This window comes from Sminthopsis crassicaudata, chromosome 3, assembly GCF_048593235.1.
Source record: "Sminthopsis crassicaudata isolate SCR6 chromosome 3, ASM4859323v1, whole genome shotgun sequence".
Taxonomy (NCBI): domain Eukaryota; kingdom Metazoa; phylum Chordata; class Mammalia; order Dasyuromorphia; family Dasyuridae; genus Sminthopsis; species Sminthopsis crassicaudata.
Window position 1 is genome coordinate 407208827 of NC_133619.1, and position 24570 is coordinate 407233396.

General features: G+C 33.8%; 1 protein-coding gene across 1 annotated transcript in view; it reads right to left on the reverse strand.

Moving 5' to 3' along the window:
- Positions 1 to 646: 646 nt before the first annotated feature.
- Positions 647 to 24570, reverse strand: part of HSPE1 (heat shock protein family E (Hsp10) member 1) — a 50519-nt gene continuing 26595 nt past the window's right edge. Inside the window, exons 1-8 of the mRNA XM_074302784.1 lie at positions 20500 to 20715; positions 17372 to 17434; positions 10987 to 11087; positions 7512 to 7554; positions 7221 to 7307; positions 3873 to 3952; positions 3002 to 3113; positions 647 to 2869 (exon numbers count right to left, since the gene is read on the reverse strand). Of these exons, the coding sequence (XP_074158885.1) occupies positions 2738 to 2869; positions 3002 to 3113; positions 3873 to 3952; positions 7221 to 7307; positions 7512 to 7554; positions 10987 to 11087; positions 17372 to 17434; positions 20500 to 20559 (678 nt within the window). The 5' untranslated portion in view covers positions 20560 to 20715 and the 3' untranslated portion in view covers positions 647 to 2737. Of the gene's footprint in view, positions 2870 to 3001; positions 3114 to 3872; positions 3953 to 7220; positions 7308 to 7511; positions 7555 to 10986; positions 11088 to 17371; positions 17435 to 20499 lie in introns of the transcript that reaches the window.

Consider the following 24570-nt stretch of genomic DNA (forward strand, 5'->3'; position numbering starts at 1 on the left):
CAGAAGATAAGAGTGCTGGGCTTGGAGTTAAGAAAACAAATTCAAATCTGACTTTAGACATTTACTAGCTGTATGTTCTGGGCAAGTCACTTAACCCTGTTTGCCTCATTTCCTCATCTATAAAATGAATTGGGAATGGAAATGGCAAAATATTCCCCTTGCCAAGAAAACCCCAAATGAAGTCACCAAGAATCAGAAATGACTGAAAAAAACAACAAAATTTAGGTAAATCTCATAGAACAGAACCGAGAAACTACCACTCACATAAAATCAATACCTTAAAGAAAAGAAAAAGGAGAAATACCGCACAGAACTAGAATAAGCCATTTATAGAAACATGAATTATAAGAAAAATCTACTGTCCCATGCATGACAAAAGATGAAGAGAAGAGTGAGCCACAAGGCCAAATACGCCAGCATGGAAAGCGAGAAATTTAATTTTAACCTCTTGACCTTTACAACATAATTTAAAGTGGAACCCAATTTCCCAGCATACAGGGCTTTAAGTTCATAAATTTTCCTCTTAAAATACTTACTATACAAATTGATGGGTTTGCCAGGCTCTTTAAACTCTTGTAGTAAGGACTCATAAATACACGTACATTTTTAGATAGATCCAATAAACATCAAGAAAAAAAAAAGGAACTGTTTCACTTAGGTCTTTTATACGCAGGTTACACAGTGTAATAAATAAACTTTACAATACAACATATATGAATGAGATGTTAATATGAATACAAAAGCAAGACAAACTGTTGCAGGATTTTGTTTGGACTTGGTTTTTTGAGGATCAACTCCAAACATATATGAAAGATGGAATAAATGCCTTTAGGTATTTCTACAGTGCAGTGAGCTATACTATTGAAAATACTAAGCAAAAATGTTAGTAGGTCACCTCTCCTAATCACTGCCTTAGTCACCAAGAGATGAAGCCACAGAAATTCATTGGGATATGCCTTGCTAAGGTAAACAGCTGCACTGTATTAACTAGAAATGTACTTCTTCCTTCCCAAATTTAGCAATTTTACTACTTCAGTTGGTTTACAGTGAGATTAAAAGAAATGTAAAATTTCAGAGCTAATTTCTTTTTATCACATATGTAATAAGATATCCTTAAAGATAGAACTAGAGGTGGGGCAAAATATTTTCATAGAAAAATGTCTTAATTAGTAGAACATACTACTGTCAGTCAAATACATCTGAATAAAAGGCCTATTTTAAAAGAAAAAAAATTATAAACATTCTCTATACCTTATCCACATTTCCTCATTGTACATTTTATAACAGTCAAAGTTCAGCCTCAAGTTGGGAAGAAATGGTAATACAAAAATGAATGTATTTCCAAACAACCCTAACTTCTACACTCAAAAAATATTTTTTCTCTTCTGGGCACTTAAAACTGCCCAAAAACCTGTCTTTTGATATTTTCTTCATTGTTTGTACTCTCTTAAACCCTACATTATTGTATAATGTTTCTACACAATATGATAAAAATAAGACAAGTACTTTTTAAAAGATTATATTCAATTACACCACTCAAATTAGCAAATGTGAAGTTCTATCCTTAAGGCATTTCATTTTAGAGGTCCACTAATGCAACAACATTAAGTAGCACTCCTGGATCCTGGGAATTATTGCAAATAATCTCACATGCATACACAATTCAAATATGAGATTTTTTGGAAAGGGGAGAAGGCAATATTTTTCTATCCATATCTAAATATTGTCTAAATGAATAAAAAGATTAATATTACTCATAGAAATATCCAAACTATTTTAAGACTAAAGGTTTTCAAATATTTAGTTAAAATAATTCTGCCAAACATAAATAAATGAAAAAGTGTGTCATTACATTTTTCCTGTAGTGTAGTATGAATGCTAATATGAGGTATACTCTGTAGGCAATTAATACAGATACATATAAGCATATAAGCCTTTGCACTAATAATTCATGGTAGCCTCAAAAAATATTTTTTGGTGAGGGGATTGAGGGAAAGAGGTAGGAAAGAAAGGGGTTTCATTGGGAGAAATATTTATTTGCCTTAGCATCATTACCATGATGTATGCAAAACTTATAATCCACTATTACAGAAAGGTAAATCTAGAAAAACATACAGCTTTCAAGTATGTTGGCCCAGAATATACTTTGTGTAGCAAAGTAAAGTTAATATTATAGCATTAATAACACTGCACTTGCTTTTACATTTGGATATACACATAATCTTCATAGATATATGTCAAAATTCATAAGGAGACCATGGAAACAACTTTTTAAAAAAGAGCTACAGTTTAGTCTGAATTGTATTATGTGGAATTTTTTAGAGTATTCTAAATTTAGGACACAAAAACTAAGGAAAAATGTTGCTATTTCATTAGTAAATGGCTTATGTGAAACCTAAAGCTCACTCATCTTTTTCTGATAGATTTGTTTGATGAGGATTGTGATTCAACGATTGTTTAGCAGCAATTTTACAGAATTGTAAATTCTTTTTATTAACAGGCATTATAAACAGATAATACTAATCTTATTTAAAAACCATGAGTGCCACACTGGTGAATATACAGCTCATGAATAACTTAAAGTCTTTCCCATTTTAAAAGGCAACACACAGCATACAAAACTATACTAAACAAAGAAGCTATAATATGAATACATGATTGAAGTGTCTAAAATGATATATACAGTACATAATTAATGTTAATTATGTGTTCAGTACATTTTTATGTATGATTCCCATCATGCTTCACTCTCCCCAGACACTGAATTCTGCACTTCCTCTTCCAAAATTGGTACAATCAGGTTATCCTTAGACATCAAATTATATTTCATCACAAATTTAGTAAATCGATGACACAAAAATGTTTCATTCTGTGGAATGGAGAAAAAAAATTTTAATTTGTAATTCAAAAACAAAATCAACAGAAATGTATACCACCACTACCACAAAACTATCACCATTTGATAAAAATAGCCATCACCAACACAGAGTAACATACTTACCTCATATTCATCAAATATTTGCCGATGATGAAAATAAGCATGTGAAAATATTCTGTAAATTCTACGGCATACTGATCCTAGTTTGGCTACAGATGACTCCTTTATGCTAACTCTACAAAATAGAGAAACAAGAAATCATCTTTTTATTTCATTCAGTTAACTATTAAGACTCAGAATTCAATCTTATAAAATATTGTTAAAAGTTTTAAGATGTTAATATGATATACTAGGACTCCATTTAGAACTTTTAACATTTTGTCCTCTCAGTAATTATTAACAATAAAAAAGTATTAGTTTCATCTTAATTCTTTCTTGAAAGGAAAAAAATTACATTTTTATGACTTTTAAAATCTGAACTATTCTTTTATTTCAGCTAAAGGTAAAGAAAGTATCTTTTTAGTGAATTTCCAGATTGTTGGCTTTCTATATTTAAGGCTTTAAAAATCATTACCAAATTCAACTAATTGAAAACAAATACAATGCCTAATGATCCTTTTACACTTAGAAAAGAAATGGAACTTCTCAGACTTTATAAGTCTACAGATAAGCAAAAATTTTAAATGCAGAGTCAGCAACCACAAAGGTAAACTCAAGATGATAATCAACCTCTTCTTTAGCATGGGTATGGTGGTCATCTGTATGTCAATCATATATATGTTGCCCATACCACTTCTATGTTGTAATTATTTCATTCGGTTTAAACAAAAGATTTAATCTCAAAACCTGAATAATTTAAAACACATTATACCAGAAATATAATTTGAGTAAAAAATGCATTGTAGCAACAACCTGATACTTATTAAAATATATAAAAGTTTTATGGAAAAAAAAAAATAGAAGAGATAAATAGCACCATATTTAAAAGTTTTACCTGCTAGGGAAATATTTATTGCTATTCAGAAGACATGCAGCACCATCAAGTGTGTGCCTAGTGTAGTCTATAGCAGGACACTACAAAAAAAGAAAGTATAAAATGATATCACCAAACATCTCTATCTCTATTATTATATATATTTATATAGCAAGAACGAAAGGTCAAGCCTTGTCTTAATCCAAAGAACAGAGAATAATAAAGAAAAAGGCTACAATAATTCAGATAGAAATAGAACTTAGCAAACACTGAATGCAAAATAAAATTCTGCTGAATTCTTGATGGTAGAATCAGAACATGCAAACGAATAGTCATTTTAGTAAACAAGACTTTAATATGCTAATGTTAGACTTCTCCAAGACAAACTCTTTCCCTGTTCCTCCCCACCCTAACATTCCAGCCTTTAAGGAATTTTTAAACATCTTTTTTAAAATTTTTTTAAATCTATATCTAAATTAAATTTTTTAAAAATCTATATCTAATCCAATCTCTTCATTTCACTGAAGAGAAAGAAGGCCCAGAGAGAAATCAAGATCTTGATTTAACCAAGATCACATAGTAAATACACCAGAGCAAGAACCTAACTTTTAGTCTTTTCAGTGTTACCACATTATTTTCTAGAAACCATCTGTTAGAATTAAACTTCCTGCCTCACCCCATCAGCCATTAGTGGGTTTTAATGGGGTATGACTAGGACTAGAGATTCTTTATATTACAACTGAAGAAGCTCTTCTCTCTTGTACACATCATATCAGGAACACTGACACCTAAACTATCCTAGTTTTTTTTTTTTTTTTTTTTTTTTTTTTTTACCCTTGCTACTGTCAAATAAATATCTGGGAGAGATGATGAGGGAAAAGTGTTGAACTTGGAAGTCACAAGAACTAAGTCTGAATATCAATAAACTTCCTATTTGGACACTTAATATCTTTGGCCTCAACTTCCTCATATCTAAATTGAGGAAATTGGATTAGAAAGCTTCTAAGTTCACTTCCAGCTTAGATCTATAATCTTAAGGTTCTCCACTCTTCTAGAGGGCAGATAGGATGAAACCAAGAGTAAATAGAATCAAGCAGAGACCCAAGCATGCAAAGAAAAGGACTGAAACTCAGATAAAATTAACAGTAATGATAATTATGGTTCTATCCAGTGGAGAGAATATTTTTAAAGCAAAAATGTGCTTTTAAACCTGCTATTTGGAAATCACCAGCTGTTTCAATGCTGATATGGCACCACAATAAGCAGCTATCTTTATGTGCATATTTACATCATATTTACATTCAAAGGAATGTTAATTTCTTCAAAAATCTAATCTCCATATGCCTACTAAAATATCATTCTCACTATTTATTCAAATAATATATATACCTCCCAAATATACTATCATCCTTCACAGTTAAAACTGATGCAATAATGATAGATTATATAAGCATGAACATGACTAAATTCATAAAACTATCATTCTTTTCTATAAAAACTATCCTTTGGGTAAAGAAGTCACTGTATGTAAATTGAGCATCATTTGATCCTCTGGATCATCTCAGAATCCAACTAATGACTTTGTTTCAGAATGATTAAGTTACCCCCAAAGCTCCTGCTTTCTTCTACAACATATAATGATGCTCCTCTTCCTATCTTTAAGTGTTTCTTCACATACTGTTTATAACTATCCTTTACCACATAGTAACTGCAGAGAATTCGTTTTCACTTATTTTCCATACATTTCAATTCAGAAGGGTAGCAAACAGAGTTACAATACTGATAGATTAGTGGTTTACAAGACCTCTTTTTAGTAGTGATCTCATTTTACTAAATAATATTATGGTAAGAATTAAAGAAACTAGCCATGACACCTCTAGGATATTCAGCAAGTTGAACACATCCATTTATCAAGAGTGACACTTAAACTAGCTTTGGATTGTTTTCTCTTTTCTAAATACCAGAGGACATACTAACCTTGTTTTGTTTCTAATTTTTTTGTCCATCACTGCCCTCCCAAAGTGACTACATAGTAAAGCTCAATGAAAGCCTTTAGTTCTATTTTAATGAAAATGTCTGCTGCCAGTAGGTTTATCTAGATATGGCCTGGGTACTTGGATCTCTATTTTCTTTAGGTTTAACATCAATTCAAAAGTTGTAATATCAACACTATGAAAGAAATCAGCATTTTGAATCTTTTGTTCCTGGTCCTAAGTCCTCTTCAATAATCTTCCTCCAACTACAAAGTAAGCTCCTTGGGGGCAGGGACTAACTAATGAGGGGTGGAAATTCAGGTTGTGATTACACAATTCAGTAACATCCAATTAATGGGGAATAATCAAGTGAGGGACTTATGCTTCAGAAGAGGAAATAAAAGGCTGCCTTTGGAGTTTCAAAAATGTGTCTACTAGGCACTCATTCTAGCAAGAATGTAAAATAAAACTTTCCTGCATTCTTCAAAAAAAAAAAAAAATCAGTCTTTGTAATAAGAACTATTCAATAAAATAAGTGCTTCAAATATTGTATTCTAGAAAAAAATTTTTCCCTCTTTAAAACAAACATTATAGAAGTAGAACAAGGTAATCCCTTGCTTTAGGGTTCTCAAAGCTGCCAAACAGCATAATTGACTGACTGACTAGAATTGTCAGTTTTAGTTTACCCCTCAAAATCTGCCTGCCAAAAAAGATACAATGAACAATTATCAATGCCTACAAATAAGAATGAAGATTCTGAAGACTTCATTGCAAAATTCAGCAGTTATATGGAGGATTTCAATGTATATAACATATGGAAAAAAAACCCCCAACTATTTCATATTACAAAACTCAAAAGAGTTTTTCACATTTAATAACTATATAAAATATCAAATAGTAATCACACTATTCTTACAAAAGGAAAAGATCATGAGTTATGATTCATCCATCATGTCACTTTTTTCCAGTAGCCTATAAGATTATTTCGATTACACAGTTTACAGAAAGGAGAACTAATCATCACTTTACTTCATCTATAACTGTTACTACCAACGTGGCTCTAGTTCATCTAGATCATGGTTCATATAATTAAAAAGAAGTACACAAACACTTTGTTAGTATGGGTAAATAAAATAATTTGAATTATTGGTAGAATGCAAGTTCCTTCAGAGCAAAGTCTATCATTTTTATTTGTGTATTCCTAGTTCTAACATTGTGTTTGAACCTCTTAAGTACTTGATAAATATTTGTTAAATTGAATATAAGCAGTTCTAGTTAAAGATATGCCTAACTTCTTACAACTTATAAAATTTCACTACTCATGTATTTAAGTAAAGAATCTGTATTATAAAGCTATACTCAATCACATTCTAATTATTTTAAAATAAACTCTCACCTCTTTTGGAGTTTTATGAGCTGCACAAAGAAAAATCCATTGTTCAGTTGCTGTCATCTGAGTACACGTGTCTGGGTGGCACTCACTCTGTTAAAATATTTATGCTTAGTCTCAACATACAAACATAATATAAAGTCACAATACTCAAAATCTGCAAGAGATTCTAAGAGAAAGCATTTAAAATTCTGAACAATCCTCTGTAAATACACAGAAAAAGCATAAAGATTTTATACTTTCATAAAGATTACAGTTGAAACATAAAAAATTAAAAATTTTAAGCAAAAAAATTACCTGAAGTTTGACAGCAAGTCCATTTAGCTCTAGGCAGAATTGCCTGGAAATGCAAATATATAAATGAAAACATCAATCTTATAATTTTCCAAAGATAATGTTTAATTTAACATTATATTTTTAACAAAAGAGTTACACTACACCACCACTACAATTCAAAAAGTTTATTTCTTCCAAGTACTTCACAAATCTCATTTATTTTTTAACAAGAATGTAGGTATATGTAATCCCCATATTATAAAAATTGAAAATATGGTATAAAAAAGTAAATAATTTTCTGTACAATCTACTAAGATCAAAAATATTTCCTTTTGCCTAGCTACAACTTAAAACACAGTTGAAAATAAAATTTATAGTCTTACTTAAATCTGATAAAGCCATGACCTTGAATATCCCTTCCAACTCTAAATATAAGAAATTTCAGGAGTATCATTTTGATGGAGTGAATTCTGAAACTGTCCTTGACCTTTGGGGTGAGCCCTGAAACTCTCCTGACAGGGACCCAACAACCCTTCAGGGCAGTTAAATGGTTTCATTAAGATTGGCCCAGGACCACCCCAGGTACTTAGTTCAAATTTAAGTGGTCTCATTTAGCTGGAGATCTGAACCTGATATGACTGAGCTAAAAATTGGCTGAGGACCACTCCCAGTAAGTGGTCTCATTCTACTGGAAATCTAGGCCTGGGGCAGTAATCTCATTCAATTGAAACTTCAGTCTCAGATCTCTTTTAAAGGGCAACTTTGGGGCTCATTTCTTTGCAGAGGCCATAATGCAGGACCATGACTTGTGAAAGAATCTAATATCTAATATCTAATATCTAATCAATCTCTCTCTCTCTCTCTCTCTCTCTCTCTCTCTCTCTCTCTCTCTCTCTCTCTCTCTCTCTCTCTCTCTCTCTCTCTCTCTCTCTCTCTCTCAACATTCTCTTCTCAGCATTAACCCCTGTTTATTTCTCTCTGCCAGGATTTCTCTGCTAGACCTAAATTTACTTCTCTGTCAGGGCTTGCCGCTGAGGAAGTCAGCCTCCTAGCAAAAGCTGACTTCTCAGTGCCAATAATTTTTTTTTTTTTTTTTTTGCCAATCTTAAGTTTTCAGGTTCATGAATTCTTTCATGTTGGACCTGCGCCAAACCTCATCAATTTTGTAATATACACCAGTAGCTGAAGAATTATTAAAGTAATAATATGTCATACAGTCTTATTTTCAATTGCCAAAAAATTGTTTATCCCTAAAAAAGAAAAAACAAAAAACAACTATTTAATAATTTTCAGTTCACTGCCTCAAAAAAAAAAAAAAAATTCTAAACTGGCATAAACTTAATTTTCAAAAAAAAACTTTAGTTCCCTAAAAATGTAACACTAATATTATGGAAAATAAAAGAGAACTTTCTCAAAGAAAAATGCAACATAGTTAAAAAAAAAAAAAATCACCTGGTAAGAGAAGTAATCCTATCTTATTAATACCACAGAAGAACAATGTAATTAAATAAATAGCATGAAGTATCTTAATTTACTTTAAGTTAGGAATACTTTTATAGTGACACTACTGATCAACCAAAGAAGATAATTCTTATTTTCTTTCCAGATTCCTAATAATACTATCTTTGGTATTAATAAATATATTTTAAAATGCATATCTAATATGCTATTTGTATCATGTGCTTAGAGCTATATTTTTAATGGTGATGATAAGTTTTATCTCACCTGGTTCCTGTTATCACCAAATAGTCAAGATAAAATAAAGTATGAGTTGCAATCTGTGGCCAAGAAATATAGTGAATTTAACTGGCCTTTACTGGAATAGAATTTATAACTTAAGATTCACCAACATCTCGTTAAAAATTCTGTTAAACAACTGCCAACAATGTCTCAATGTAGCAATTTCAAACAAAAATCTACTATCCCTGAAACTTTTTTTTCTTAAAACACTTTAAAGAGACATTTCCTGAATGTATAGAATACTGAAAAAACAATATTTAGTATTTTTTTTAAGGGTAACAAACAATAGCACTAGGCTAGTAGACCATGGATGAGAATTATATTTTGAATTATTCACTTAATAAAATAAAAATAAAATAAAATAAAGAATTCTAGGGGCAGCTAGGTGGCACAGTGAATACAACACCAGCCCTGAATTCAGGAGGACCCGAGTTCAAATCTGGTCTCAGACCCTTAACACTTCCTAGCTGTGTGACCCTGGGCAAGTCACTTAACCCCAGCCTCAAGGAAAAAAAAAAAAAAAGAATTCTATTAGACCTAAAATAAGAATACTACAAACAAAAAATGGTTTCTTTTTTCTTAGAAGGAAACTAACAAATAAATAAATAGCCTTTTTTATGGTATCATGCTACAACTATGCAGATCAATTAAAAGTTGATTGAAATTTAATTAAAGAGTATAGAAAAGTTAAGGAACATAAGAAAATATTCCACTTAGTAAAAATAGAATCATAAAAATGACTGAATAAACCTACATTTTTCAATGACTCTGAAGATTAAATTAGACTCATTTTTTTTTTATAAAGAAAATAATGGGGCAATTTATTACTAGTAACTTAACCAAGAAAACCATATGGAATACAAAAATGTTTTAGTCTACAGAAAGGGCAGCATTTTGAAACGAGGGGAAAAAAAGTCTTACCCTAAAAAACAGAGTGATAGCAACAAGAAATGGGGTGTTTTGTCATAGACAGATATGGCATCTATTTTGCTAAGGGGAGGTCATATTATCTACTTTAGTCATAACATGAATCAACTGAAAGGCTATTTTTAATGCCTCATTCCACTCCATAATTTTAATTCCTAATTCAAACTTCCCAGGCCAAACTCCAATCTGGATTTTAAAATTTGAATTTAAAAGCAGTAATTCTAAGTTTGAGCCTAGCAATTTTATGACACTGAGATGATCATACTGTTATACCCAAACTTGTTTTAAAAGCTGTCACTCTCCTCATCCAAACAATACTGAAAAAGATTTGAAAACAAATTCTTTATGCCAAAATTCTATTCAAATTTGGGTTTACAGGTCTACGAAGTCTTACAGAGTCCACAAAGTCAAAGAATAATGAAGAATGGCAAAGGCATGCTATTAAAAAGTTAATAGATACTTAAAGGATGAGTAAACTAGAAATATTCTTATGGAATATAATAAGTACTTGAAACAATGTATAAAAAAGATAAATGTCAAGTTCAAAAATTTAGTAGTGTGTTAGAGCAGATACTTGAGCAAACAATTTATTAACTCTCTCTGAAGCCAAATTCCAGTTGTCTTACTTGTTCTGAATACTGATACAGTAAATGCCAAAGGTGAGAAAATTATAGCATTAAAAGGCACAAAAACTTCGCCATTTGGTTTTTTAAGTTTCTAATTACATAGGTAATTTATATTTATGTATTATAGTTATCAATGAATCAGTATTACTGAAACACATTTAGCAGAAGTCAGGCAAATAAAAATACTAATATTAATTTCCTACCTTAAATGTTCATATTTCCATACACCTTCATCTTGGCCTTCAGGTGGTTCAAGAATTTTGTCAATATTGGAGCAGTCTGCCCTTATGTTCTGTTGAATATACTATGAATAAAAAGTCCTCAAAGTTATTTAAATTACAAACAGTATAACACATTGCCTATGTCAAATTTTATTTTTAAATATATGTAATTATTTTCTGCTATTTCAGAAATTCCAAAATGCTTCACTTTTATGTGAGAAATGAAGTGTATATAGTCCACAATCAATAAGCCAAAGTCAGTAACTACCATGCACAAAGCTAATTCTTCAATATGTTTTAAATGGTCTAATATCAAGGAAATTAAATTCTAATATATAGGAAAGACATTGGATTTATCGGAACTGGAACTGAAACTGAAAATCATTTTCAACTGAACATGAATTTATATTTATATGATGTGGTAGAGGGTTATAAGAAATTATGAAGTATTCAGTTACTATTAGCCACTTCAATTAAAAGTAAAAAAGAAGACAAACTATTCAAATGAAATCAATATGTTCAAGACTGAATTTGGTAACATAGACAAGATTTGCAGATATTCTTAAACTTGAAGCATAATCTTGAATACACCACCATTAGGAAACTCCCCCTTCAATCCATATTTCAATACATATTTCATACTAGCTAGATTCATCTTCCTAATTCATCACATTCATTATCCTAACTCTGCTAAAACTCTTTCAATAACTCCATAATTCCTACCTAATTAAACTGTTCTGTCTGGTTTTCAAAATCCTCCAAAACTTTATTTCCCTACACCTATCTAACTTTATTTCTCACTGCTTCCTAACACTGTTTTTAGTTAGGTTGGTCTTGATTACTGTGCCTCAAAAAAAAAAAAAAAAAAAAAAAAAAAAAAAAAAAAAAAAAAAAAAGTACTATGCTTAATCTTATTTCTGTGATTTGCTCATAGTTCTGCTTCCCTAAGGAAAAAAAAGGTGAGAAAAAAGATCATTTCAAAAATCCTAAAATATATGTAGTGCTGCTTCTCCTTTCCTTTCCCTTTTAAAAAATAAACGCTTTATACAGAGATCTAGGTCATTAAAATGAATAATTTATAAGCTGATTTACTCATAACAATATTGTTTGATGTAAAGACATGTAAGGTATAGTTTTTCCAGAAATAATTAGTAACTGCATTATAAAATGTAATAAAAAAAAAATCTGTTACAAATGTAGCTAAACTGCTGAAGTTAAAAGAATCTTGTATCTCAGTTTCTGACAGTGGATGAAAAGAAAAAAAACAAAGAAATTTGTTTTTAGAGTGGTCTCCTTATTTTACTTAGGCTAGCAGGGCAACAGCTTCTCACAATCTGATCCCAATACAGCAGAGACGTTTTTAATTTGCTGTTTTTCTGGCATGGGCCAGGTCATTCCTCCTGAGGCAGACTGGTGACCCTCTACTCTTGGAAAACTCACAAATATTAATACTGGTCTTTAAAAATTCACTAGGATTTAGTCCTACTATACCTCAGAACTCCCAAACTCAAGCAATCCACCAGTCTCAGTCTTCCTAGAAGACGACATATACCACCATACCCAATGTATGAAAAAACATCAATATTATATTAATAATACTTGATTTTTGTTTCCTAGAGATCAGGTACTACAATTTTTTAACTTTATATCTCCAATACCTAAAACAGTAGTAAATATTTATAAAGAGAAATTAATATTAAAAAAAAAAAAAAAGAATAAAACTATGTCCTAAGGGTTTAAAAGAATTTCAACTAAATCTAAAAAGTCTTCATTTTCTGAAAAGAAATCAGTGGGTTTTCACTAGATAAAATTTGCTATATGTGACTTTGCTTTGTCATTTTCTAAACAATCACTTTCATCAGTTTCTGCTTCCTTTATTGCTTCATGTGTATCTTCATGAAATTCTGAAAATAAAAAGATTGCCCAAAGTGGAAAAAAAATTCTCTACTCTTTCACCTGTTTATTTCTTGATTTTATTTATTTGTAAACACAGACCAGTTTCCTTCTGATGCTCCTAAAGATGAAAGGAACTGAAGCGAAGGAAAAAAAGTTAAAGAATTAGTTTTGTCATTCAAATGTCTTACTTCCATGTTGCTGAAAATATATACTTGGGAAAATCCCAGATGGAATATTTAGCCAAATCCCTGAAAATATTCTGCATTTTGTAACATTTGCAGTTCTAACTGTGCTATTTATTTTGTAATCTTGTCAAATGGAAAGCAGTGCTATCATCACTAATATATTTGCCTTTGTGTATTTGATGCAAGGACATAAACTTGGTGAGCCAAAAATACTTCCTATATCTTAACAAAAGCAGGAATTTTACTTCTTCTATACTTATAATGGATATGCCTAAATTCTTCAAAACATTAAATCTAATCACTTTGTAAAAATTTTATCTTTATACTTATGACAATTTAAAATATATATTACTTTTTCTGCAAGACTTATTTTTTATAAATCTTTGTTAAATATCACTCCATCCCACCAAATCATAATGAAGTTCTCTTTCACTTTATATTAAAAGTATCTAATTCCAATCTAATTCCACCTCTGAATCTTAGCGAGGGCAAAAACATCTTAGCTCACCATGTCAAAAACAAAAAAGCAGAAATAAATCTATGAGCCTACATTGTTTTGGGTTTTTTTGTTTTGTTTTGTTTTTTTTCTGAGGCAATTGGAGTTGAGTGACTTGCCCAGGGTCACCATCCAGGAAGTGTTGTGTCTGAGGCCACATCTGAACTCAGGTCCTCCTGACTTCAAGGCTGGTGCTCTGTCCACTGCACTACCTAGTTGCCCCTTATCAAAATTTTAAAACAAAAAAAGAGTTCCTTTTTTGTTTCAGGCAAAGAAGCCTGGAGTTACCTGAGTTAAAGGTTCTCAACAATAAACAACAAATAGTAGTCATGAATGGAACAAGTATTATACAAAGAATGAACAATAATTGCACTTTCTATACTGAAAGCTTCAATTAAGCCAATAAAATCAAATAGCTTTCTGATCATAGGACATAAACGTGAGGAACAAAAGAAATGCCCCTTGAATAGCACTGAATTTTTGCTTCTAAAAATTTGGCTCAATTCTAAATCAAATCTTTAATGGACTTCACCAGAAACTCATAACCATTTGAGTACACAGAAATCCTTACTATATTTTCATTTTGTTTTATAAATTAAGGCAGCTAACTAATGCAATAGAATGCTGGGTTTAAAGTTAGGAAGACCTGGGTTCAAAACCAACCTTGGACATTTATCAGCTCTGTGTTCCTGGGTTTTCACTTAAAGGCTATCTGTCTCATTTTCCTCATTTGTAAAATGGAAATACTTAGACCGTCTCTCAGGGTCATTATGACAACAAAATGTTGTCATAGGTATTACATTCAGAGTATGACATAAGTATTTAAATTCTGTATCTTAGTATGTATAAACTTTTCTACTGTACTGAGTAATTTTAACAATTTTTTTTTTAATTAAAAGAAAAAAAATTTAGATACTCCTACTAGGTTATCATGCAACTTTTATTGGTTATTTTTATTTTGTTATTTTCATGTTGTTGTTTTTTGTTATTTTCATGTCTTCCTCATTAGATATGAACTCTTCAAGGAAAGGGACTGTCTTTTACCTTTGTTTGTATCCTCGGCATTTACAACAATAGCTGGCACATAATAGGTGCTTAATAACTATTTTTTGATGGATTGACTGATTCATGGCTCAATCTCACATCCTGAAACAAAACAGTGGCTGACAAAAGTTTAAAATGAATATACCTTCCATAATAGTTACATGAATTTTAATGAAATGTGACTGTGGATAAGTAGAGTTTACAAAGACAAGTTGAGAATAATTGCTAAATAATCTGGACAAAAAGGCAACAATAAAAACAATTCAGAGGGGATATGGAAAAAATAGGATGATTCTGTCACTTAGGAATAACATTTACTTTTAAACACTGTAAATAACAGAAATTTACAGTATAAGATTCAATTTTTTGTTTCTGGGTATTTATGTTTAAACTGGTAAGAGAGAAAAGTACCAAGAAAAACAAGTTTAAGATAGCATCTCACAGTTGTGAAAGAATTTGGCCATTTTGGAGAGCAATCTGGAACTATGCCCAAAAAGTTATCAAATTGTGCATAACCTTTGATCCAGCATTGCTACTACTGGGCTTATATCCCAAAGAAATACTAAAGAGGGGAAAGGGACCTATGTGTGCCAAAATGTTTGTAGCAGCTCTTTTCGTAGTGGCTAGTTAACTGGAAGATGAATGGATGTCCTTCAATTGGAGAATGGTTGGGTAAATTATGGTATATGAAGATTATGGAATATTATTGCTCTGTAAGAAATGACCAGCAGGATAAATGGAGCTTAGAGAGACTTGCATGAACTGATGCTGAGTGAAATGAGCAGAACCAGAAGATCACTATACACTTCAACAACAATACTGTATGAAGATGTATTCTGATGGAAGTGGATATCTTCAACATAAAGAAGATCCAACTCACTTCCAGCTGATCAATGATGGACAGAAACAACTACACCCAGAGAAGGAACACTGGAAATTGAATGTAAAATATTAGCACTACTGCCTATCTACTCAGGTTTCTTATACCTTCGGAATCCAATACTTAATGAGCAACAAGAAAATTGGATTTACACACATATATTATATCTAGGTAACACATGTAAAATGTATGGGATTGCCTGTCATCTAGGGGAGGGAGTAGAGGGAGGGAGGGGAAAATCTGAAAAAATGAATACAAGGGATAATGTTATAAAAAAATTACTCATGCATATATACTGTCAAAAAAAATGTATAATTATAAAATTAAAAAAAAAAAAAAGATAGCATCTCACAACTATCATAATTAAAATAACCCATACAGGCAAATATTGAGGTTAGTGGGCTCTAAATTAGGATTAATGAAAATTGTGGAGGATTTTTGCCACTATATAACAAAAATGACCAAACTCTGACCTAATGATTCCATTCCTGAGACTATAGTCTACAGATTTTATCAAAATTAAAAGGAATATGTATCTAAATAAAAGTATCCATAGCTACGTTGTCACAGCCAACAGATAAACCAAACCCCTCAAAATTAGAAATCTTTACGTTCAAGGGTTGGAAACTGATGTACAAATTACAGAATACTAATGTATTATTGTGCCACAAAAAATTATAATGAATATAAATAAATATGGAAAGACATATGAAATGATATGAAATTAGAATAAGACTTACAATGACAATTTAAGAACTGACAATAACAGCAAAATATATATATATATATAGATTAAGAATAGGATACAGAATAAAAATTAGCATAATTTGGTTAAAATGTATATGACTATTTTCCAGTCAAAATATGGTTTTGTTTTTATCATTTTATTTGAAGATTTATTTCATATTTATTCCATTGTTTATTTTGTATTTTTAGCTACAATTACTATCAAAAAAGGGAGGTAGTTTCCTCATCTGAGATTTCCCTAAGTCAATAAAAACAGGTTCAGTCCTTAGTCCTGTTACTAAATTTGTAATAAAAATTTTAAAGAGATGACAGGAACAAATAATGACAAATGTTGGAGGGGATGTGGGGAAATTGGGACACTAATACATTGCTGGTGGAGTTGTGAAAGAATCCAGCCATTCTGGAGAGCAATCTGGAATTATGCCCAAAAAGTTATCAAACTGTGCATACCCTTTGACCCAGCAGCGCTACTACTGGGATTATATCCCAAAGAAATACTAAAGAGCGGAAAGAGACATATATGTGCCAAAATGTTTGTGGCAGCTCTTTTTGTTGTAGCTAGAAACTGGAAGATGAATGGATGTCCATCAGTTGGAGAATGGTTGGGTAAATTGTGGTATATGAAGGTTATGGAATATTACTGCTCGGTAAGAAATGACCAGCAGGAGGAATATAGAGAGGCCTGGAGAGACTTAAATCAACTGATGCTGAGTGAAATGAGCAGAACCAGAAGATCACTGTACACTTCAACAACAATACTGTATGAGGATGTATTCTGATGGAAGTGGAAATCTTAAACATAAAGAAGATCCAACTCACTTCCAGTTGATCAATGATGGACAGAGGTAGCTACACCCAGAGAAGAAACACTGGGAGGGGAATGAAAATTGTTAGCACTAATATCTGTCTGCCCAGGTTGCATGTACCTTCGGATTCTAATGTTTATTGTGCAACAAGAAAATGATATTCACACACATGTATTGTACCTAGACTATATTGTAACACATGTAAAATGTATGGTATTGCCTGTCGTCGGGGGGAGAAAGATATGATGATACATATTGAGTAAAATTTGTAGGTCATAAAGTTGTTAGTATCCTAGAAGAAAATACTTCCTACCTGTTGAACAGCTAATGTGCTGTCCATTTCATCAAAGGATTCATCAGGCCAATTATAGAAATCCTATGAAAATACAAAAATTAGGAATGATCATTTCAACTTTTTAAATTACATATCAACATCTAACAACTAGAGAGAGGAAAAGGCCTTATAATATGGAATTAGAAAAACAATTTTACAAATTATACATAATATTTTCAAATAAACAGGAAGATTTTTGCTTCATCTTAAAACAAATTATATTCTTTCTTTCCAAATTTCTCAACATATACTTTGAGAAGTCTTATTGAATTAGTAAGTCAAGATATATTTAATACTATGAAAGCTTAACTATGGCAACTTATCTTGAAAATATTTCTAAATATTTGTTAATTGAGCATATTGATTTTCCTTGATCAAGGCTACCAAATTAATAGGTAAGTTTTTTGCTATATAAATACAAAGTGAAAGGATCCTATAAAATGGTTTTGTTCCAAGTTCTAAAGCAACCAACTCTATTAAAATGCAATGATCATCTAATTGTAATGAAATTGAATTATTCTAATACTTAAAATGGATCTAATTAAATATTAATAGCTTCCTTAATAATTAGAAGTAACAGGAAATAAATACAACACATTAACTTTAGGTAATTTTGAACATACTGTCATCTCCTACCTCAACCGCAAAAGTGCCACCAAAAAACTATGCTGTAATAATTCTTTCCACATGGTTTAAGCATAAACATTCATTCAAACATTAGGTATTTATTATCACCTACTATATACAAAATACTTAGTAGGCATTCTCTAAAATGAAACTGTTCTTGCTCTAAAAAAAAAGCTCACATACATCTTTGGGAAAAGAGCGTGCACATAGATAAGTCAATACAAATTTATATGTGGAATAAATGCAAATTAATTTTAATACACATTTTTTTGTTCTTCAAAATTATTTTAAAAGCTGATACACAATGCTTAAAAAGTTACCAGACAAAAACAACAATCTTTAGAAATGACGGAGAGATTATATAAAATGATACAGGAGAATGATCATTTTAATTATTCATGTTCACTATATTTACTATGAAACATGTCCAGAAACAAGATTAATTAAATTTCTCTCATTCCAACCATCTACTTAACTTTCTCAAAACAAAAGTAGGTGGAAATGAGACCAGAGATATCCCATCCCATTAGTTTTGTCACCTAAAATCATAAATTTGGAGAATGATCGATTTCCATATTTATTTAATATGACATACTAGGCTGGAAATGACAAATCCTTAAGTAGTCATTTTTTATGTCAGACTTTTTTGGATGGCTACTTTTTAATTTTATAACATGGACCTATAACCCATGTTTTGAGGGGGGGAAAGGAAAAAAGGGGAAGAGAACTACAATTCTTTCTTCTATAATATAGCTATTTTTTCTCACATGAATATCAATATACATTAGATGTTACCATATTATTAAGGTAACGTTTTCTGAACCAAAAAGTATCCCCTAAATAAATAAGATAGCAGTGAGGTGAGTATAAACATCAAGATAGGAAAAAACATAAGTTCATAAATTAAGAAAGCTAATTTAGCACAAAGATAAAGTGGAACCAATAGTAACAATCCAATGGAAAACTTTTAAAAATCAACGGTCGATAAAATTACACTTAAAAAGGATAAAGTTCACAAAACATAAGAAAAATGTTTGAATCTGTTACTAACTCAGGAAAGATAAAACTACCAGGAAAAACAACTGAGAGTCATTAAATTGTTTCTTTCAAAACAGGTTAAGTATTTTGTGTTCAGTTAAGTGCTGGAGATGGCCTAATACATCTTTAGCAACATATTTCACCCTTTCTGTAATTTTTCTTTCTTTCTTTTTTTTTTTTAGGCAATTGGAGTTGAGTGACTTGCCCAGGGTCACCATCCAGGAAGTGTTGTGTCTGAGGTCACATTTGAATTCAGGTCCTCCTGACTTCAGGGCTGGTGCTCTATCACTGAACCAGCTAGCTGCCCCTAATTTTTTTAATTTCCATGTCTTAATGACATTTAATCTGATTTCTTTAAAAATGCTATAGAGGTGGAGATTCTTTAGTACTTTGGAGGACTTTGGCTTACTGTTGAAGCCTATGGACATTCTCAGAATGATATTTTATAGGATTATAAAGGAAATCAGATATGTATGAATATACATATCTACGCATATATACATACACACAGATACACATATATACATATACACAGAGATATATATATTCCCTGAATCTAGTGTAAGGCTTCGAAGAAAGTCCTATGAGGTAGTCTAGTTTATAAGTCCAGGAAGCAGTTGGGAATTTTTTTTCAAATACAGCACCTCTTAGCCAAATTTCAAAAGAAAATATATAAATTTAAAAGCACGGATTCACCCCCATTTAGTGGTTTGTTAGCAAAACCTGAGCCAGATCATTCCCATAACGTGGGGAAGGGCTAACCCGGAAAAAAGCAGACGCTGCCTCCTAACAAGTCTCAGCCTGCTGGAAGAAAAACTCGCCGGACTAGAAAAGCACACAAGGCTATCAACAAGAACTTGTCAAAGGTAGACCACAATGCCCGAGCCACCTCATTTACCCTGGGAGATGGAGTTCACAATCAACCCAAGCTAGGATGGAGTTGGGTAAAAGGAAAAGGCTGAAGGAGTAGGCTGAGGAGGGGGAGAGAATTGTGTTTACACTGGCACTTATCCGGGGCCTCCTCCCCCGCGGGGGGTAGGGTCCTCTGGGTTTTCCCGGAGGATGGGGGGTTTGGGGGGAGGGGAATGGGGACGCGAAGCCGGGACCGCCAACAGCTGCTCTTGACAGTCTCCAGACAGACAACCCGAGGCCCCTTCTCCGAAGCAAAGCTCATCCCCCCACCCCCACTCCCGGCCCGATCCCTAGCGGCCTCTCTTCCGGAGCCGCCCGAGGCTGGCCGCCGGCTGAGGACCAGCCAGTGGCTGCGGAAGCAGTAGGCCGGACACCAGCCCCTGCGGGGAGACTTGCCCGGCACGGCCCGTCCACCTTCTGTCAAGACTCCATCCCGGGGACAAGCCTCTATCCCCTTCCCAGCACGGTCAGAGCGGCGTCTCGACCGGCGCAGAAAAGCTCCCGGTCTCCAAAGTGACCTACGCTGGTACCTGAGCCTTGGTGCCGGGCCTGTTTCTCCTCAGCACTGCCGTCCCCTCCGCCATGACCATAGTGCCAGAATCTGGGCGGCTAGAGCCGGTACCCGGATGTTGGGGGACGGCTCCCAGCTCGGAGGGAGGGGGGCGGGGCGGCGAGGGTGAGGAAGGGGAGGGGAGGGGAGCCGAGGCTCCGGAGGGCTGGGGAGGAGAGTCAGCCGGCGGAACAGCCGTCCTACACCGCAGCTGGGGCAGGCGGGAGAGCAGCAGACGGAATCACTCCTTTGTGGGAGCAGGCGGGAGAGAAATCGGATAAAGAAGAGAGGAAGAAAAGGAAACAACTGTGGTGGAAGGACCGGAGATCAGGGAAAGAACGACTAGATTAGGGAAAACTGGGAAGAAAAGGAGTGAAGGCTTTGCTGGAGCGGGGAGGGGGCTGGGAAGGAGGCGGGAACTGCGGGAGGGAGGCTCCGCCTGCGGGCGGGGAGAGGAGAAGACTTGGAAGAGCCTGGGAAAGCGCACTCCTCGGTGGGAATGCGCTGGGCACCTCTTCTCCGCGCCTTGTCCTTGTGCTGCATGAAGTGGTTTAGGAAAACGTGTTATCTTTTTCCAAAGCAGTCTTTAGGCCTGAATAGAGAAAGAGAAATAGAATCCCAAAGATAAGTCGTCCATGATGAAGGGCCTGGACGGTGAGCTCCCTCCTAGGAGCCTGGGATGTTTACCCTGGAGAAAGGAAGACTTGGAAGGACAGAACTATTTAAAAGCCCGCCTATCTTATGGAAGCCCCCGGACTCCAGAGGATCAATAGATAGAAACCACAGCCGCAATTTAGGCTCGGTGGGGGAAGGGGTAAAGTGCTAGACTTGGGATCAGAAAAGTGCTTCAAATTTCCCTTCTAATGAATGGCTATTTCTCTTTGAGCAAGTATTTTTTTCTGTCTGTGCCCCATCTGTATAATGGGGAGATTAATACCTGTAGGTCGTGAAGCTCTAGTGAGATGAATGTAAACTAGTTTTGCAAACCTTAAATTACTGTGCGTGAAACTTTGTGATTAGTGTAAGTTATTTGAAAGCAGAGACTTTTTAAATTTTTCTCCCCACTTGATTGATTGGTTGATTAACAATTACTTTATCCCAAATGGAATGTGCTGCCTCAGGCTATAGTTGATTCCCACTTCTCCCCTCCACTAGATGTCCTCTGACTTCCCTTTTAACTCTGAAATTCTGATTCTGTCAATAAAAAGCCCAAATACTGGTCTCCATGGCCGTAGTGAACCAGCAGAGCAATCCTTGTGGGCGCCAAAGATAGAAATTTAAAAGTGGCAGGATATCTCCAAGATATTTCTCTACACTCCAGTCAGTCAAAAGGCATTAAGCACTTAAAATTTTGCCAGGAACTGTGAAAAGAAAGTGTTCCTGTCCTCCAGGAATTCTCCATGTAACGATAGACTCAAAATCATGCATTTGCAAGAAATATGTAAATTGAAAGTCTTCTCAGACCGAAAACTGTAGTAGTTTTTAGGAAAGAGAGAAGGGATTTGGTAATCCACAAGACCTCCAGCATGAGCTGGATCCCTGTTTAAAATTAAGACCTTTTGAGTTCTGTGTGTCCTATTTTCTGTGTTTAAAAAACCCCTAAGTGCATACTTGTATCAGGAGCAATGGTCATCTGGTATAGCACATGTTTATGTTTCCACAAGTCATTGTGACAGAAGAAAATGATTCTCTAATTGAAAGTGTTTCAAATGGAAATTTTCTGTCTTTTGTGTTACCATCTTCTATTTGTTTCTAGCTTGAGTCATTGATATTGTGTTTACCCCAGTGATGTAAAGCATGGTTTTGTGGCTCAGAAACCTTAAAACTCTGAATATTTGAAGAATGGTTTATACTAATTAGGAGGCCAGTTTAAAGGGTAAAATCAAAGGGGGGGGGGGGGGGACTAGATGACTAGATTCCAAGAAATTCCCAGGTCTTTAGAGTTCTCCAGTTTTGTCTGAGAAGTGAAGAGTTATTCTTAGTCTAAGTGAGATAACTGTCCACTTGTGGAATTAAGCTCAAATGGATTGAGGATACTCCAGAAGAAGAGGATACTCAGAAAAAAAGGAACAAAGCTGAAGATTCCAAGGTAGGTGCCTCTTTGAGGAAGATAATGGAAAGTTGTTCTATAAATTCAAGAAACTTTCTCTGGGCTTCAATTTCCTTACCTGTAAAATAAAAATAATATTTGGACTACTACAGGATTGTTGTATATGTAAATATCAACTTCACTTTAACTTTGGAATCCCCTCAAGTTGTCCTATATAATCTTTTCTTCCTTTCTTACCACCCTCCTAGAAAACGACTCAATGTCTCCATTTCTTCATCTTCCACTCATTTCTCAGCCCCCTGAAGTCTGGCTTTTCGATTCAACTGAAACTGCTTTTTCTGCTTTAACTGTTTATCATCTCATACTTGAACAAGTTTGAAGTATGCTTTCTGGTTGGTCTTCCTCCCTCAGGTATCATCTAGTTCCAGGCTGTGGTCCATTCAGCTGTCAGATTTTCCTACAGAACAGATCTGACTCCCCTCCCCATTGAGGAAACTTCTGTGGCTCTCTACCAGAATCAAATATAAAATCTTCTTTTGGTTTTTAAAGCCTTCACAGAAGCTGGCCCTTTCCTACCTTTCCAGCCTTCTTTTATCTTACTCTCCTCTACAATCCCCTCTTCCAAATGTTTTCTCTGGCTGACCCCATGCCTGTAATTGTTTCCTTTCTCACCAAAACTTCCTGGTTTCCCTGATTTCCTTCAAGATTCTTTTATAATTGATCTTTAATATTTATATTTCTCCCGTATCTTATATGTTGAATTTTCCATTGAGTTCTGGTCTTTTTGTCACAAATACTTGTCTTTCATTTTGTCAAATAATCTTTTCTAAAATTTAGGATTATACCCAAATTTGCTGAGTAACTTATTTTTGGTTGCAACCCAAATTTACTCTTCATAATAAAATATTTTAGTAAAATTTAACATGTATGGGATTGCCTGTCATCTAGGGGAGGGAGTAGAGGGAAGGAGGGGAAAATTCAGAACAGAAGTGAATACAAGGGATGATGTTGTAAAAAAATTACCCATGCATTTGTACTGTCAAAAATTATAATTATAAAATTAATAAAAAATACTTTAGTGTAGAAGCTGCAAATTCTTATGTAATCCTAATTGTAGTTCCTCAGTATTTTTTTTTTTCTTGTTGCTTATAATATTTCCTTCTTGAATAGAGGCAGAGCCAAGATTGAAGAGTAAAGACAGGAACTCGCCTACCTCTCCCCCACATTGTTCCAAATTCCTTTAACTAATGACTGAAAAATTTTAGAGCATCAAAACACCCAAAAATACTGAGTAGAACATGTTCTGATTAAAGATGGGAAAGGTCTGTGGCACCAGATAGGAGACCAGCACACAGTTCTAATTCAGGGTCAGGCCAGTGTAGCCCAACCCTACCCCCCAGCCCTTGCCCTACACTAGCAAACCAGGAATGGGTCAAGGGTCCTTTGGTTCTTCAGCAATATTGGTGGCTTCCAGACTAATCTGCCCAGAGACACCAAAGGCATTTTGCTAGGGTGAGAGGGCCTTGGAAAAACAGCAAAACAGAGTGGGCGTGGGCAGTGGTATGAATGGCAACTTCCTGAGGCTTTAGTTCACAGGAGTCTCTTAGCAGTGAAAAAGATCTCTGTTGTTATAGCACCCTAGATCTTATTATAGTAGAGCAGGGACACTCCTAATATTTCCAGGACAGAAATGAGTGCTTGTGGTGAGGTCCCTTAAAAGAATCTCTGAAAACAGCTGCACAATATCCCTGAAGCTTTGCATAGTGCACTCTTCACACTAGAAACAGAGCCCTACTCTGACAAAGAGTTAAAAGCAGAATAATTAAGAAAATGAGCAGACAACAGAAAAAATTTCTTGACCGTAGAAAGGTACTATGGTAACAAGGAAAATCAAAACACATAATCAAAATAAGATAACAAAGTCAAAGCTCCTAAATCCAAACCCTCCAAGAAAAATAAGAATTGGTCTCAGGCTATGGAAGAGTTCAAAAGGAATTTTGA